General features: G+C 40.9%; 1 protein-coding gene across 2 annotated transcripts in view; it reads left to right on the top strand.

Annotated features, from left to right (window-relative positions):
• Positions 1-19,157, top strand: part of LOC132816031 (glucocorticoid-induced transcript 1 protein-like) — a 229,094-nt gene that overhangs the window by 168,851 nt on the left and 41,086 nt on the right. For both annotated transcript variants that reach the window (XM_060825444.1, XM_060825443.1), the window contains one exon: positions 11,871-12,081. In XM_060825444.1, coding sequence (XP_060681427.1) covers positions 11,871-12,081 — 211 coding nt within the window. The remainder of the gene's footprint in view (positions 1-11,870; positions 12,082-19,157) is intronic.

Raw genomic sequence — 19,157 nt, 5'->3', positions numbered from 1 at the left:
ATAAGAGATACAGTTAGTAAGTTTGCAGATGACACCAAAGTCAGAGGTGTAGTGGACAGCGAAAAGGGTTATCTCAGATTATAACAGGATCTAGATCAGATGGGTCAATGGGCTGAGAAGTGATAGATGGAGTTTAATTCAGATAAGTGCGAGGTGCTGCATTTTGGGAAAGCAAATCTTAGCAGGACTTCTACACTTAATGGTAAGGTCCTAGGGAGTGTTGCTGAAAAAAGAGATCTTGGAGCGCAGGTTCATAGCTCCTTGAAAGTGGAGTCGCAGGTAGATAGGATAGTGAAGAAGGCGTTTGGTCTGCTTTCCTTTATTGGTCAGAGTATAGAGTACAGGATTTGGGAGGTCATGTTGTGGCTGTACAAGACATTGGTTAGGCCACTGTTGAAATATTGCGTGCAATTCTAGTCTCCTTCCTGTCGGAAAGATGTTGTGAAACTTGAAAGGGTTCAGAAAAGATTTACAAGAATGTTGCCAGGGTTGGAGGATCTGAGCTATAGGGAGAGGCTGAACAGGCTGGGGCTGTTTTCTCTGGAGCGTCGGAGGCTGAGGGGTGACCTTATAGAGGTTTACAAAATTGGATAGGGTAGATAGACAAAGTCTTTTCCCTGGGGTCGGAGAGTCCCGACTAGAGGGCATAGGTTTAGGGTGAGAGGAGAAAGATATAAAAGAGACCTAAGGGGTAACTTTTTCACGCAGAGGGTGGTACATGTATGGAATCAGCTGCCAGAGGATGTGGTGGAGGCTGGTACAATTGCAACATTTAAGAGGCATTTGGATGGGTATATGAATAGGAAGGATTTGGAGGATATGGGTCGGGTGCTGGCAGGTGGGACTAAATTGGGTTGAGATATCTGGTCAGCATGGATGGGTTGGACTGAAGGGTCTGTTTTCATGCTGTACATCTCTATGACTCTAATGAGTACCCTGGAATCAGTGCTGGTGCCTTAACTATTTCAAATTTGCATTAATGCTTTGAACGAAAGGAATGAGTGAACAGTGAGCAATTTATAAAGTCATAAGAAGTCTGCAAAGAGATGTAGATAGGTTTAGGTGAATGGGCAGAGGTTTGGCAGATAGAGTAAAATGTCGGTAAATGTGAACTTGTGCACTGTGACAGGAAGAAAAGCAGCACACTATTTAATTGAGTGAGATTTCAGAATTGTGGTACAGAGGATTTAGGAATCCTGGAACATGAATCACATGTTAGTATGCAGCACAGCATATGATGTGGAATACAAATGGAATATTTATTGCAAGGGAGTCAAATACTAAATTAGGAATGTTTTGCTACAGTTGTATTGGGCATTGTTGATTAGATTACATCTGGAGTAATGAGTACAGTCTCTGTCTCCTTAATTTAGAAAAGACCTAATTACAATATAAGTAGTTCAGAGAAGGTTCACTCACTGTTTCCTGAGATTAGAGTGATAATCTAATAATGACAAGTTGGACCTATATCCATTGGAGTTTAGAAGAATGAGTGGTGATCTTGTCAAAATATTTAAGGTAATAGCATAAGCAGTAGGTTCAAGGATCCAGTGGATCTCCTATTGGTATGCTTGAAAACGTGGCTTTGAGTGAAAAATAAGGCTGATAAGGAATAAAGAAACTTAGACATTTTGGAGTGCATGTCCACAAGTCCTTGAAGGTTGCACGACAGGCAGATAAGTTGGTAAGCAAGGTATGTGAGATGCCTTCCTTCATTGAGTGAGTCATTGAATACATAAGAAGAGATGTAATGCTAAAACTGTATAAGACACTGGTTAGGCCACAGCTGGAGTTTTGTGAACAGGAAGGATCTAATCGATCTCGAGAAAGTGTAAAGGTGATTTACAAGAATGTTGCCAGGCATGAGTAAAGAGTGGATAAGTTAGGATGTTTTCCTTCGAGCAGACGAGGTTGAGGGGTGACTTGATTGAGGTGTACAAAATAGTGATGTGCTTGGATAGCGTGAGCAGGGAAAAGAGGACAGTTAACAAATTTAAGGCAATTGGTGGAAGAATTGACATAAACACAAGGAAAATGTTTTCATCCAGAAGGTGGTAGTTGGCATTGCTGCCCAATTTGGTGGTTGAAGCAAAAACCATCAAATCATTTGAAAGGAACCTGGACCTGCACCTGGAACACTACAGTCCAGTGATGGAAACTGGGATGAGTGTGGGTGGCTATTTTATTTAGCCAGTGCAGGCACAATGAGCTGAATGGCCTCTTTCTGTGGTTCAAGAAGGAAGTTGTCATCAATGCATTTTAAAGGGATAGTTTCATTGTGCTGTTATTCTTCCATTCAGGTGGATTTGTTTAATACCGTTCCTCCAATCTTGATTTAGTAAGTGATCTTTCTGTGTAATTGTCCATCAAGTTTATCTGGTCTCCTGTTGACTTAAATATCCATTAAACTCTTTCAATCGTGCCCTCCACATGATATTTTATTTTCTAATCAACCATATTATGAGCCCCTTCTGGAGCAGGTAGGACTTGAATCCACATCTCCAGTGCTAGAGGTAAGGAACTACCACTGCATCCCAAGAGCTCCAGCTGAAAACCTTGACTTGATTACCTCTGGGCAACCAAATGATGTGGATAGGTCATGCCATATGTCATCTCTTATTGCTATCTTGTACAATAAATCCTTGGCTGTGTCTTTGTCAAATAATTTGCTTCCAACTATTATTTGGTTCCTTTTCTCTGTCTGTTTTCCTCAAAATATAGGATGATGTCTAAAACCTTACAACTGCAGGAATGATTTGGATCTGACAGATCAACAACATTGTAAGAGCAATAACATTATAAGTCTTGTTTGTCCAGGCTTCCACATTTCTTTTGAAGTTTTCAAATGCACATAAGCCAAATCTGGATGATATACATCCAGAAATCTACTCATCTTCCTTGTCAAACCAAAGGGAAAAAGACCTATTTAGGTTAAAACAGCAGTCAAATTCCTTCATTGTAAAACAGCTAAGCAGATTACTGGATGAAAAATTAGACACAAAAAGATCCTTTTTGCCTGATGACAGGAAACCCCAATGAGGTCATACACAGACGGCTGGCTGTGCAAGTATTGCAACAATTCCATCTAGCCAATTAATACTTGGTACCTGGGGAAGACCGTCAATATGACTGGCAGACAGGAGGTAGTGCTGCCAGCACAGTGCCAGATTTATAGGCCAATCTGCCACCCTGATCTAGGCAGTGCGCACTGTGGGCATTGAAAGTGGTAATCAATAGGGAGGGGTAGAGAGTTGACTGGAGTCAGAGGAACAGTAGCTCCATGGTTGAAAGGCATATTCATGGAGGTATTTCTGTAAGCATCAAGTGAACTTAGAAAGTTGCAGTTCTCACTGGGCAGGAGCTGACGATCTGTAAACATCACATAGAAGGCCAGCTTCAGGCTGCACAAACCTGACTGCAATACTGGAAGTGATTCTGATCTGGTGTAGTCTAACAGAATGATGGGCACTCATAATTTAAGTCAAATGCTAAAGGTATTGTTGTTAGACTGGGGTCTGCTGCAGCTGGTAAGGAAACCAACATGAGGGAAAAATGTATCTGAACTCGTCCTCCATATGTCTGCCAAAGATTCATCTGTCCACACCATATTGGTAAGATTGAACACAGACCCTGTGGTGATGAAGCCCTATCTAAATATTGAGTATAACCTCCATCTATTGTTTGGTACTAACAACATGCTCAATGGCATAGACTTCAAACAAATCCATCACAGCAAGATTAGCCATCCATGAGGCAATGTGGGCATCAGCAGCAGAACTGTATGAATATAATCTTCAATCTCATGCCTTGGCATATCCCCCACTCTACCATCACCATCAAGCTGGGATATCAGCCCTGGGACAATGGAGAGTGCAGGAAAGCATGCTAGGAGCAGCACCAGGCATACTTAAAAACTGTTGACTTAGTGAAGCAACAAAGCAGAATGTTTGCCAGGCAGCATAAGTAGCTTGTGATAGACAAAGCAAAGTGATTCCACAGACAACCGATCAGATCTATGCTCTACTGTCCTACCACATCCAGTTGTGATTGTTGGTGGACTATTAAACAAGTCAGTGGAGGAAGTGGAGGCTCCTCAAATATCCCCATTTGCAATGACGTGGGAGACCACATATCGTCGCAAAAGAGAAGGCTGAAGAATCTACAACAATGTTCAGACAGAGTATGGACTGGATAAAACTTCTCAGTTTCCTCGAGATCAGAAATGCTGGTCTTCAGTCAATTCAATTCACTCCATGTGATATCAATATATGCTTAGAGGCAATGGATACGGCAAAGGTCGTGACAACACTCTAGCAATAACATTTGAAGACTTGTGCTCCGGAACTTATTGCACTCCTAGCCAAGTTCTTCCAGTACAGTTACAATTCTGCAATCTACCTGACAGTGTGGAAATTCCACTCCCGAACAACTCAAATGGCCTCCTTCTTCAAAGACCGCAATTTCCCCTCCAACGTGGTCGATGACGCTCTCCACCACATCGCCTCCACTTCCCGCACCTCTGCCCTTGAACCTGCCCCTCCAATCGCCACCAGGACAGAACCCCACTGATCCTCACCTTCCACCCCACCAACCTCCGGATACATCGTATCATCCTCCGTCTTTTCCGCCACCTCCAGACAGACCCCACCACCAGGGATATATTTCCCTCTCCACCCCTATCAACATGCAGGAGAGACCACTCCCTTCACGACACCCTTGTCAGGTCCACACCCTCCACCAACCCAACCTCCACTCCCGGCACCTTCTCCTGCAACCGCAAGAAGTGCAAAACTTGCGCCCACACCTCCCCCCTCACCTCCCTCCAAGGCCCCAATGGGATCCTTCTATATCCGTCGCAAATTCACCTGCACCTCCACACACATCATTTACTGTATCTGCTGCACCTGATGTGGTCTCCTCTACATTGGGGAGACAGGCCGCCTACTTGCGGAGCGTTTCAGGGACCATCTCTGGGACACCCGCACCAACCAATTCAACCGCCCCGTGGCTGAAATCTTTAACTCCCTGTCCCACTCTGCCAATGACATGCAGGTCCTTGGCCTCCTCCATCGCCAGACCCTGGCCACATGACGCCTGGAGGAAGAGCGCCTCATCTTCCGCTTAGGAACCCTCCAACCACATGGGATGAATGTAGATTTCTCCAGCTTTTTCATTTCCCCTCCCCCCACCTTATCTCAGTCCCAACCCCTGTATTCAGCACTGCCCTCTTGACCTGCAATCTTCTTCCCGACCTCTCCGCCCCCACCCCCTCTCCGGCCTACCACCCTCACCCTCACCCCCTTCCGCCTATCGTATTCCCAGCGCCCCTCCCCCCACCTTTTATCTCAGCCCGCTTGGCACACCAGCCTCATTTCTGAAGAAGGGCTTATACCCAAAACGTCGATTCTCCTGCTCCTCGGGTGCTGCTTGGCCTGCTGTGTTTTTCCAGCACCACATTTTTCAACTCTGGTACTCCAGCATCTGCAGTTCCTCACTTTCTTCCAATGTGGAAATTGCCCAGGAATGTACTGTATACACAAAGCAGGACAAATCCAAACCAGCCAATTATCACCTAATCAGTTTACTATTCTTCATCAGTAAAGTGATGGAAGGTGTCATCAATAACGCTAACAAACAGCACCTGCTCAGACATGGCATCAGAAAGCAGGCACAGTTTGGGTTCTGCCAGGGCCGCTCAGCTACTGGCCTCATTACAAACTTGACCTAAGCATAGGCAAAAGAGCTGAGTTCCAGAGTGAGGTGAGAGTGACTACAGATTTCAAGTTAATGGGATAAGGGAAAAAGTTTCCACTGGTTAGAGTCATACCTGGCACATAGGAAGAAGGTTGTGATTGTTGCAGGTCAGTCATCTTAGCTGCAGAGTGTCTTTGCAGTGTCTGAGGTCCAGCCGTTTTCAGCTGCTTCATCAATGACCTTCCTTGCATAATAAGGCCAGAAGTGGAGATGTTTGCATGCAATTGAGCGCCATTTATGATTCCTCAGATACTGAAACAGTCATGCAGCAAGACCCGAATACTGTGCAGGCTTGGGTTGTTAAATGGAAAGTAGATTAGATTCCATACAGTGTGGAAAGAGGCCCTTCAGCCCAACAAGTCCACACCGACCCTCTGAAGAGCAATCCACCCAGAACCATTTTCCTACATTTAACCCTGACTAATGCAGCTAACACTACAGCCAATTTACCATGGCCGATTCACCTAAGCTGCACAGCTTTGGACTGTGGGAGGGAAACGGAACACCCGGAAGAAACCCATGCAGACACTGGGAGAATGTGCAAACTCCACACAGACAGTTTCCCGAGGCGTGAATTGAACCCGGGTCCCTGGCACAGTGAGGCAGCAGTGCTACTGAGCCACTGTGCCACCCCTTTGTTCCACTCAAGTGCCAGGCAATGACCATCTGCAATAAAAATGAATCCAGTCATTACTCCTTCATATGTGAAAGCATCAGTGAATCCCACACTTATCAACATCCTGAAACAGAACTGGACTACCCATATAAATACTGTGGGCGCAGCCACAGGTCACAGGCTAGAAATCCTGTGGTGACACATTAATGTCGTGAATCCCCACAGTCTGTCCACCATTTTTAAGGCACAAGTCAGGCATGTGATAGAGTAATCCTCACTGGTGGATGAGTGAAGATCTATCACACACAAGAAGCTCGACACCATCCAGGACAAAGTAGACCACTTGACTAGCACTACATCTGAAATATTCACTTTCTCTATCAAATCTACAAGATGCACTACAGAAATTTGCCAAATATTTTTAGACAGCACCTATCAAATAAGAGACCAGTTCCAGCTAGAAGGACAAGGGCAGCAGATGCATGGGAAAAATATCATTTTCTAGTTCACCTTCAAGTCACTACCCATCCTAACTTGGAAATATCTCACCATTCCATCATTGGCCTTGGATCAAAATTCTTGAACTCCCTTCCCACCAGAATTGTGGGTCTACTTACAGCACATGAGCTGCAGTGGTTAAAGGCACCATCTTACTACCAGCTTCTCAATGGCAACTAGGAATGGGCAATAAAAGCTGGACCAGACAATGATGCTCACATCCCATGGATGAATAAAGCATATCTGTAAGTTCACAGTCAGTGGGATCCAAGAGATGTGAAGCAAGGTAGCCTCAGGTATGTCCAAAGACCAATGTCCATAGTGAGATACCGCATTATCTTATGCAGCAAACCCATGATCAATCAGGAGTATTTGCTGCATTGATGAAGCTGAATAACCAATTGCACTGATCCTCTCAGTAGTGTGATGGTGAATGTTTAAAGTGTCACATTCTGATTAGCACAGCTGCCCAGTGAAACAAGTGTCACTGGTTTATCTGTAGTTGCAGGAGAAGTTGTAGGCACACCAAATATTAGTGTAAATGCTGCCTCAGGTACTTGGAGTCTCACTGAGTGACATTTCTTGTTCAATACTGTAGCATTAAACAATTAACAAAGGTCAAGTTCTTGGAATTATACTTAGAGGCTTGTTTGCACATTTCTGCAGAAGTTGGTCATTTCTAGATTTTGAGACTTCGGGATGATAAACTCCGCAAGGAATGATTGCAGTGCTGAATGTAGCTCCTGAATGTAATAACTGGGGCATTTCATAAAAAGCTGCCAAGGATATCATTAAGGAATGAAATAGAAAATATTGGAAATACTCAGTTGCTGAGAATTTTTATGTTTAAAACAAAAGTATTTACCTGAAATGTTAACTTTGTTCTCCCTGCATAGCTGCTGCCCAACAAGACGTTGGGAGACCACTTCTGGAGTACAATATTCAGTTTTGATTTCCCTCTTAAAGGAAGGGTATTACTATGTTAGAGAGATCTATCAGTATGTTGCCAGGAATGGAGGGTTTGAGTTATAAGAGAGGCTGGATAGGCTGGGACTTTTATCACTGGAGGGTGGGTGGTTGGTAGGAGAGTTGACCTTATAGGGGTTCATAAAATAATGAGGAGTGTAGATAAGGTGAATGGCAGGTATTGTTTCCCTAGGGTGGGGGAATTTCAAGACTAGGGGTTCTTTTTTTTTTAAGGTGAGAAGAGAAAGGTTTAAATGAGGGACAGTTTCTTTTACACAGAGTGGTTCATGTGTAGAAAGAACTTCCAGAGGAAATGGTGGATGGGGCTACAGTTGTGCCATTTAAATGACATTTGGATAAGCACATAAATAGGAAATGTTTGGTGGGGCGGGGGGAGCGGGGATAGGATGTGGGCCAGGCACAGGCAGGTGGGATTAGTTTAGTTTGGAATTCTGGTTGGCAGAGACTGCTTGGTCCCAAGGGTCTGTTTCCATGTTGTATGACTCTATGACAGGGGCAGGAGGTTTAGGCGGTAATTGAGGAGACACCTTTTCACCCAGAGGGTGGTGGAGATCTGGAATTCACAGCCTGGGAAGGTATTTGAGGCAAGAAACTTCATAATTTTTGGATCAGCACTTAGTGTCATAACATTCAACACTAGTGTAGGTGTTAGTAATTTTTTGGCAATGGGCTAAAGGGCTTCTATATTGTATGACTTTGAGGCCACAACCTGAGTTTTTCCATCATTTTTTGTTTACACTTCCAGAATCTGCTTTACCTCAGAGAGATGACTGAATTGTTTCTGCCATGAAATGAGAGATTCTTTATGGGGTATATGACACGGTTTGCTCAGATCTGCTAAATTATTGGAACTGCATTTTCAGAAGCACAGTTGCCACTTTGGTAATCCCATGCCAACTGTTATAGGTTTTTGTGACTTTGTGTTGGGGTTTATGCAGGTGTAAGCTGTCACGTCTTTAGTAAATATCCCTTGAGACCCAGAATTTATCCATCAAGGGCGGCCTGCACAGCTGAGGCAGCTGGGACTGTCTCCAGATATATTCTTTATGGCAGCTTCTCAGAAATCTTGCACACATCTGAAATTTCTTTTGTGGTGGTTCCAGACTGTTTGACCATTATCTGGCAGCTCTTCCTTTTTACAAGGATTCTGACTTCTATGTGGGAGCATTTAAGGCCACATGCATGCATTCGACTGCACTCCCAAACCTGAGGAAATCCAGTGATTCCCTGATCAACCATTACCCGGTTAGCCTGGTTGATCTAAATGTGGTACGCCATGTATTATTCTGTCTTCTAGTAAATGACATCTGTATCTTGTTCGATGCAGTGATGGGCTGGGATCCCAAAATGTCTCCAGGCAATCCCTGAAATGATCCTGAGGTGGAGAAGTTAAACCCATGGTTGCCTTCATTGCCACAGCTATGGGAGCCATCAATTTGTCTTAACTCCTTTGGGATTCCAGAAACATATGTTAACCCCTGCCTGGACAGATGGGGTTACATCACACACTGATGCTACACCATCTCTGTGAAGTAAAACCTTTGTAAACCCTTTCATCTGGATAAATCTTCAGTGAATCTTGTCATTTCGCATAGCCTTTTCCTAGAGTAGCTTGATCATGCTGTGCTCCTTTAAAATGTCCAGTCATGGTCTATTTGGCTGCTTCCTTAGCTTTCATTGGGGGACACAAGCTCTGCTTGAAGAGTATCTATTGAGATTTGATACTTGCACGATGCAGTGCTTCCCCAATCGCATTATACTGTCTGCACTTGATGCAGTGGGCATGCATTCTGCAATCATTCCAGACGTATGAAGTTTTGCTTATCTAATGTCAGATTGCCTGTTGATACTGCAGCTGTACTGAACAACTGGTACTTACTTCCAGTCAACATTAAGCTGTTGCTGAATTTTTGCTTATTTTTACTGTGTATTTCTAACACTTTTTGGAACCAATGAGATGCACGGACAATTTATGCTTCGAAAAATGGCTATCAGTTGGCAGGCCACTGTTTCCTATGTGTTCCCTGCCCTGTTGGCTGACAGGTAAATTTTACTGGTTGTGGTAAGACATTGAAGATGTGCTCTGGTGTGTCCCAGCCCAACCTTCCCTCAACCCATCACTGTAAGGACAATAAAAGAAACGGATGAAAATCACCTCAACAGCAACTCTATGTTGTAAACAAAAGCAACCCAAGTATTGTAAGCGGCTTCCCTAGTACTTCCAGTCTGATACTGTATACTACAATATTCATAACATTAAATATTATTTAAATTAGTTGATGCAGGAACCTTTACTAGGCAATGGGGGAGCAGGGAGTAGGGGAGGTGCAAATTCTCCAGTTGTGAAAGGATTATTTTGTTTTGCCAATATATGTACTTTAATGACAACCTCTACCTTTTCAGCTTTGATGAATTTGAATGATTTAAGATGTTAAGCCTGTGCTAACACAGTAAAATGAGACAAGCCAGATTTATATATCTTATGTACAGTATACATTATCTATCAGAGTTTCTCAACCTCCCTCTCTATATTGAACAATTTTGAGTAACTACACATCCCTTCCCACTCTGTCATGTTTTTCTAATCAAAGGGATTTGTTGCGTTTTTACCCCAATGATAAACATGGTTTACATTTAAATGATAAACCACTTCTGCCCTCTGGGGCTGATTCTGGAAATTGCAATGCCTGTGATGGTTTGACTTTGGCTGCTGTTGATGGCAGTGCCAACAGAATTGGAGGAATGGATTTATAACTTGCTCAGTTATTTTCTTCTAATGGAGATATCCTTTTATTAGTGGAGTGTTTAAGGCACCAGTTCATTTAGCAGCACTTAACTGGGTATTCGGGCCTTGATTGAATGGAGGTCTTAATTTATTTTAATATAGTACTTGGTTTATCCAAACATCTTTGAATGAGATGCAACACAATGTTTGTGCTAATATTTATATATGCTAAAAAATTGCTTCTCAATGAGTATTGCAAGCAAGGAGGTACCAAAAGTTCTTAAGGATAACAGCTGAGATGGAGGCTGTGGGTCTGCAGTACGAACTGCCTTCCTTTTCAGGAGATGTTTTGTAACTAAGTTATATTTCAGTTTGGGCAACAATGGTTTCTAAATCTCCTTCATTGATTCATAAGCATTTTACAGCAACAAAACTGAATTGCTGCAGTTAATCACCATATCCCATGGTATACAGTTCCCTTAAGAAAATATATAAAATTGAAAACCCTCTAATATTACCTAAACAGTGTCAAATGGAACTTACTGTGTTATGAATGATATTGATTGTCATGGTGATATTGCTCTGGTTCCTTATGAAATTGTTGTATAGATCATGTATGGATCATGTTGAGTTTTGAGAGTAGCTGTATAGTTTATCACTTAGCTTTTACGTGAGGTTAAACATTTATGATAAAGTGCATATCTGAGACCTTTTGAAGGCCTTAGTGTGATAAATTAGTAGTCATAAATGTATCTAAAGAGTAAAGCCCTAAGTTTGTAGATGAGTTATTTACAATAGTATCCCCAGTGATGAACACATTAACCAGCAGATCAAAGGAAAAGACAAGATTTAATTTCAAATGAAGTGTCTTGAAGTATTCGGTAATCTGAAGGGATTGTATTATTTGAGGCACTTTTTGAGCATGTGTTTATTTGAGATCCCATCAGGTATAATAACATTGGTTTGTGGTTTTCAGTAAAATATCATTATAATGTAAGACAAATGGATACAGTTTGGCTTTCAGTGCAATCTGTTTTGGTCCTATTTCTGTACAAATCTTAAGACAAAAATGTGAAGACAGGTTTAATATCTCTGACAGCAAATATAACATCCTAATTTGACATGTTGGGCTTTTGAGAGCTATTCTACTTCAAGGTGTACTGTGTATGTTCACTTTTGCATTTTTGGTCATGAAGAATTTCTAATTTTGACTTGTGTTGAAAAATGAGCATTAAAGTTCCTGGTGTTGTTATTATAATAATGACCTAGCGATGTTCATTTTTGTTCTAGCCCCTGGAGATTCCTGATGGCCACCGAGCACCCTTCCCTTCCCACTACCGCAGCAGCAGTACTCGCAGTATTGACACACAGACGCCCTCTGTCCAAGAGCGCAGTAGTAGCTGCAGCAGCCACTCACCATGTGTCTCCCCTTTCTACCCCACTGGATCTCAGGAGGGAAGCCCATGCTCAGCAGAAGACCTTCAGTATGAGAGGGACAAAGGTGAGAGAATAGACTTCAAAGTGCGTCAATGCATGCTGTTAATGATTTTTTTTATTGGCCAATTGCACATAGACAGGGCTATCACCTACACTGATGTGGGTTTTAATATGAAAATGTTACATGGGTTAATCCTGCCAACCTAAGCATGCTGAGGTAACCATCTATACACCACAGAGTGCAAATTAGTTACACCAAGATCATTCTAACACCGATGGTCATTGAATAGATTTTACCTGTCAAAAATGAACAATATCTCTCTTGTGCAATCACTGGGAGAAATTACTGTTGCTAAGAATAAGGCAATGCGCAATACCACTTTGCTGTTAGAAAGTTGTAAAAATACAGGATTTGAAGTTGCAGGCGTCAGTTTAAAAAAAGTCTTCAAGGGTCGAAATTCAGTTTCCTGAAACTATACTACCATGTTCACTCTGGAGTAGATAAAGACAGAGTTGATGGAGAAGAGGAAAACATGGTTACCAATTTGTGTCTTCAATTCTGGGAATGTAATTGGGAACAGCTTGTCAGATGTTGAACATGCAGGTCTTATATTCCATTGACATGTTTCAGGGTGTGTTGGATGGTCTATAACAGATGGGCAATCTGCCCCACTACATTATTGCCCAGGAAATACACAAAGAAATACCTGATTTCACAATTGCTGTTCCTCTCCAATACAGTAGTATTTCAATCAGCTTTCCTGGTGGTGTTGGTTATGCAACCACTGTTCAAAACTTAGACATTTTATAAAACAAAACTTGAAAATTACTTACTTTCATTTCATAGAGATATTGTGGCAGCAAAAGCCTTCAGTGGTGGGAATAGGGAAAGCTAAAGGAGACGGTTACATTTGTTACAGAGACCCAGGAGAATTCTGCATCGGGCAGTCGGTTTGGTAGTGTTTTTAGAAACCTGCATTTCAGAATGGCTCAATTTATGCCCTTATCTGGTGGGATTTGTAGATTCAGAGAAATTATGATTCTATGAAGCTTTCTCAGGACCTGGGATATTTATCAAGGGAAAAGAACTTCAAGGAATTTTGTCTTTCTTTAGTGTGAACTTGATTAAATTTTCATCAGTATTTTTTGGACTGTTGGCTGCCTTTCTTTCTTCTATTTCATTATTTAACCAAATACAACTATGCATCCTTCTTTGTTGGACATACAACATAGTTCATACAGGTACTTACAGAAACAATCTTTGATCGCAGTGTGTACTATCCACAAGATGTACTGCAGAAATTCACCAAACATCCTTAGACAGCACCTTCCAAACACATGACTACTGCTGTGTAGTTCCCCTCACCTTCCTGACTTGGAAATATATTGCAGTTCCTTCACTGTCGCTGGGTCAAAATCCTCCCTCAGGGCATTGTAGGTCAACTTGCAGCACATGTACTGCAGAGGTTCAAGAAGACAGCTTAGCCAGTGACCACCCACATCCCATGAGTGAATTAAAAACAAATTTCTAGATATCATTAACATTTTGAATTTTTCCACATAGGATTGTTCAAGTCTGTTGCTGCTAAAAACATTTCAAAATTACCTGCAAACTTCCTGTATTTATTTTGAATTATCAGTGGTTTATAGCATATTTCCGCATTATTTCTGACTCGACTTAATCAAATGCTTTTTAATGGCTTTAAATATACCTTTAATTATTGCCATTCCTTTTTTTTCTATCTCTGCTGAAAAATTAAAATGCAAAATTTAACTAATCCAAATAGGAGACAGCAAGAACACCCTTTTGTTCTAATTAGATTACTTACAGTGTGGAAACAGGCCCTTAGGCCCAACAAGTCCACACCGATCCGCCCAAGTGCAACCCACCCAGGGTAGGCCCATTCCCCTACCTTTATCCCTTCACCTAACACTACGTGCAATTTAGCATGGCCAATTCACCTAACCTGCACATTTTTGGACTGTGAGAGGAAACCGGAGCACCCGGAGGAAACCCACGCAGACACGGGGAGAATGTGCAAACTCCACACAGTCAGTCGCCTGAGTCGGGAATTGAACCTGGATCTCTGGCACTGTGAGGCAGCAGTGCTAACCACTGTGTCACCGTGCCGCCCACTTAATGTTGCCTGACCCTGGATTTTTACTCATGATGATTTGCATGTTAATTCTCTTATACTTCTTATTAGTCTTTCAAACTTTTTTTAACCTATCCTTTCAAGCATTTCTTTGCTCGTTGCGCTGAAGTAAATTATTGCATAACCTGCCTTTTTTTGGACTATTTCAGGCAGCTTTCAAACTTCATGATGTTTATTTTGAATATATTTTTCATGCACTGTTAATATTTGCCAGAAATGTATTAGAAAACTACTACTACTGTAGACAGGCATATGCTAAAGATGATGGAGAGGCTATTATTTTTTCTCCTTTAGCTCATTGTTCTATGGATATGTTTGGTTACCCATCAAATATTTACCTATCTCTTGATTAGCTCCATAGTATCTGTTAAGTCCTAACTAGGAAACAATTCATTGTCTTTAGAAGTGCTTTTTGAACATCCATGTGTAATTGCAAAACCCCCCACTTAGTTTTATGCATGCATATTTTGGACATTCTGCAATTTCTTATTTATCAAAGTTTTACTGGTATCTTCATTTTGTGGACTAGGGATAAGTCTTGTGGTTTGTTTGTGTCATTTGTACTATGATATTTCCTTTGGATTCCATGACCAGAACTCATTTACGTCCAGGAATTCCCTTCCTAAATCTCTTTGCCTTTCTCACTCACTCACATCCTTTTAAACCAATTCTATAAAACCTAAAGTTTAACCAAGTTTTTTGTTATCTACCCTAATATCAGTGTCGTATTGTGTACTGTAATGACCTGGTGAAATATCTTGGGATGTTTCATGATATCAAAGGTGCCAAGTGAACATAAATTGTAGTTCTATTATTTATGATATGTGATTAGAGCTGTCTACACCTCTACTGTGGTGGCCTTAGATTTTGTGTTGATATCCCTTCAGCTAGTAAGTTCTAGTGAATACTGACTCTGTTTTAATCAATTTCTTGTCCACCTTCAAAGTAATTAGGCTAGTAAATCCATCAAAATTATACAGGGGTATGTGGGGTATTACTGACGTTTTCTAAGTCTAATTTATGGGGACCATAATTTTCAAAGCAGAAGGAGATCAGTGGACACTTTGCTTTGTGCTTGAGCAATTTTGAAGCAATTTCACTATCTTTCTCTTCCCCATTATGATTTATATTCTTTTCCACAAATGTGGATCCACTTTTAAACTAACGTGTGGTGATTGGTGGCTCAGATATACCATGTAATGAAGCTTTCCATACTTTGTCTCACTTTGTTAAGACATTTTGTTCAACCTTCTTTCCTCACTCTTTTTATCATGATAGTCCCTTGTCATTGATGCTTCAACTGTGAGGTACAATCCTTCTCTACCCATGCTTCCAAAGATCTTCAGAGTATTTTATCAAATCCCCCCTTTACCCTTGCTGTTCCAGTTGAAATTGTCCCAATATCTGATCTCTCTCTCTTGCTACACTTTCTTATTCCCAGTGTGATCTGAGTGAATTTATACTTAAAATAATTACCCATTGATAACATTTTCAATGAGTTTTAGATTATTTTTATAGTATTTAATACATGTACAATATACTATTTTACTGTTTGTAAAACCCAAAAGCTTTTGATTTATTTTATGGATTTAACTACACTTATGTTTTCAGAGAATTATGGGACTCGTACTTCTTTTCCTTATATTAACTATTCAATCTAGTTATTATTCCATCTAAAATATATCATTCTATACTTTGTGGATTTAATTGCATTCTTCTATTTGCTCATCTGTTCTGCTCTGATTTTCTGACATTCTTTCTTGATATTTGTTAAAAAATCTCTATGCTTGTATTTTGACTAAATGGTGATGTTGTATTCCACATGCATACATGCACACATGCATATCACCTGTGTGCAGCAAGAACAACAGTAAAAACACAGATCATAAAATATCACTTCCAAGCCTGCTCCAACACAAGCTTGATTAACAAAGGATTAACTGTAATCCTTTTTTCTGTCCTACATTTGTATCACAGTTGCTATGTTTGTTTGCATACATGCAATCATTGTAAATTGCCTCCTGTGGTGCATTTTATTGATCACCTTCTGAAACTTTATTTTCCTAATATGTATTGTATTCCTTTTGTCTATATTAAAAATGTTCTTCAAAAATGTCTGTCAAGTGATCAAACTTGAACAGCCTTTAATAAATCCATATTGTCTATCTCTCTGATCACTTTGTTCAATTTGGATACTATTGAAGGTAGCCTGACTGATCTATAAGTATCCAATTTGATCTCTGTGTGTTACATTGCCTTTGCTACAGAGCTTGCTATAAATTATTTTTCATTTATTATTTTGTGAGATGTGTATGTCACAGGCAAAGTCAGCATTTGTTGCTCCTATTCTGCCATTGAGAAAATGGTGAACTGTCTTGTTGAACTGCTGTAGTACTGTTAGGAAGGGAATTTCAGACCTTTGACCAAGAATCCTAGCATATCTGAAGAAAATTGAAAAATGTAAATTTAAAGCATATTCTTCAAATTTTTAGTCATATCTGTGGCTTGCAATTTTCTTTGAATACCCTGGTGAGATTCATTCATTTATTTATTTGTTTTCAGTCGTATTCCCTCTGCTGTTTGAGTTTCCAGGGTTTGCCTAAAATGGTTCTGCATCACTGCAGTTGATCTGATCATGTGTCCTTTATTTTGCAAACCACTCATATAAATATCTTCTCTAACTTTGAAAGCCCTATTTTGAGAATAGGGGCATAATACCTTTCATAAAAGCCTGGCTCAATTTCTTCTTAGTGCAGAGTAGTTCTCAGAATTCAAAAAAAATCTGCTCTAAAGGACAACATTAGTCACAGCTGAAACTTTGCATTTCTACTGTAATGCTTGCAGCTGTCTGTGGAAGTGACATTCTTGTAATTGCACCATCTCTGCTAGCACCGTTGAAGAGTATTGAAGCGTCATTCTGCTTATCTTCCTTTGTTACATATTGTTCACACTATAAAAAGTAATGTAACTTAAGAAAAAATCTACAGTTATGGAGTGCAAGTATAAAACCCACAAGTTTGAATGAAGTTAGAAGTTAGAGAGTTTAATTTTATTTTATCCATTCACAGTATGTGAGGTTCACTGGCTGGGCTGTTTTTAATGCTAATGCCTTGAGAACATGGCAGCGAATTGTTTTCTTCAACCGCTGCAATCTATTTGGATTAGGGATCCCCAAATGCCATTGGTGGGGGGCGCGGGAGGAAGGGTTGGAAATTCCAGGAATTTAGCCAGTGACACTGAAGGAATGGCAGTATAATATTCCAAGTGGAATATGAGTGGCTTGGAGGAGAAGGTGCAGGCAGTGATTTTGCCATGTGTCTGCTGCCTTTCTCCTTCTAGATGGTCATGCTTGTGGGTTTAGAAGGTTCTAAAGAGGCTGATGAATTGCTGCAAAACATCTTTCAAATTGTATCCAATGCTGCTTTTGAGCATCGTGGAGAGAGACAGCATACAAATGTGGTGTCAATTAAATAGCCTACCTTGATCTGAATGGTTTCAAACGGCTGGAGTTTTGTGGGTGCTGCATTCGTGCAGGCAAGTGGAGAGAATTCCATCACACCTGCCTTTTGCCTTGCAGATGGTGGTCAGACCTTGTGGAATAAGGAGCTAAATTATATAACTACAGTATTCCTATCTGTTCTTGTATCCGTAGTATTTATGTGGCTAGTTCAGTTCAATTTCTGGTCAGTTGTAATCCCTAGGATATTGATAGTGGGAAATTCAGTGATGGTTATGCCATTGAATGTCATAACATAATGCTTTCATAAAGTTGGTCATAGCCCAGCAGTTCTGTGGTGCAGCTGTAACTTGCTACTTGTCAGAGCAAACCTGGACATTGTTCAAGTATTGTTGCATTTACAAATGGATTGCTTCAGTACCTGAGAAGTTGTGAATGGTGCTGTACACAGTACAGTCCTACTTCTGACTTTATAATTAGGATGAAACAGGAAGCAGCTGAAGATGGTTGGGTCTAGGACATTCTCCTGATGAACTCCCGCAGAATTAACCTCATGAACACATTTGAACTAAGGTTCATCAAGTTTATTTAAAATGGAGTTGGAGTGACATGGATTGCTGAAATAGAGGCAGAAAATGGTGAAATGTGCAGCCAATCATAATCTGATGAATGGTCATTGAGCTGAAACTGTGAGTGGATTTTTTTCCATATCCAGTTTGTGTTTTGTTGAGTGAGATTTATGGCTCTCAGTTTGCCATGGTTTGGAGCCACTTTTTTCATGCAACCTTCCCTCTTTCATTTCATACATTATGCAGCTGGACTCTTGGGCACCAGTTTCTGGGAATTACACAACTAGAGATACAAAGGTAATGTCACTGCCAGCATTTCCAGCCATTATGCCCAGTTGCAATCCAGGAATTTGCCCTCACATTGCAGCGCTTGCCTGTTATCACCAAAGATATAGTCAGAAGAAAGGAAAGTTTGCTTCCTGCATTGTGAATAGTGGCCTGGATGTGTTGGTCGATGGAGTGGTGGAGAGAAGTCTTTTCTCCTGCAGATGGTCAAACCAGTCTGTACCCAAATTTCAGCCTGTGTCAGTGCTGTGTCCTGGGCGAAGCAGACTACTCAGTAGTGCCAGAAGAAGGTCCGTGATCTGCTGTGCTCCATAGGGCTAACTGCCACCATCTTCTCTTTGTTGCCTCACACTCCAACGGTCACCACTTTCTCTAACTCTGTACCAGCCTATTCTCACCAGGCTCATATTACATGTAATATAATCCCAGCTGATAGTACTACTGGGCAGGTCATTTCCCAGAATGAAAAGAAATCTGTTAGGTCTTTTTTTTAACTCAGTTGGTGTGATTGTTAATCACTGAAAGATGTGACAAAACTCAGACTTGCTTTAACAACAAAACAAATTTATTATACAAAAGAAGATATGGAAGAAAGAGAAACTAAGCTGTCTAAATATTAAAAACTACTAGTATGATGTAAAAAAAAGTTTCAACCTGTTCTCTGATACGATGT

The sequence above is a fragment of the Hemiscyllium ocellatum genome, chromosome 5 (genome assembly GCF_020745735.1).
Source record: "Hemiscyllium ocellatum isolate sHemOce1 chromosome 5, sHemOce1.pat.X.cur, whole genome shotgun sequence".
In the NCBI taxonomy this organism is placed as follows: domain Eukaryota; kingdom Metazoa; phylum Chordata; class Chondrichthyes; order Orectolobiformes; family Hemiscylliidae; genus Hemiscyllium; species Hemiscyllium ocellatum.
Note: the sequence above shows the minus strand (reverse complement) of the source record. Positions and strands in the feature narration are given on the sequence as shown.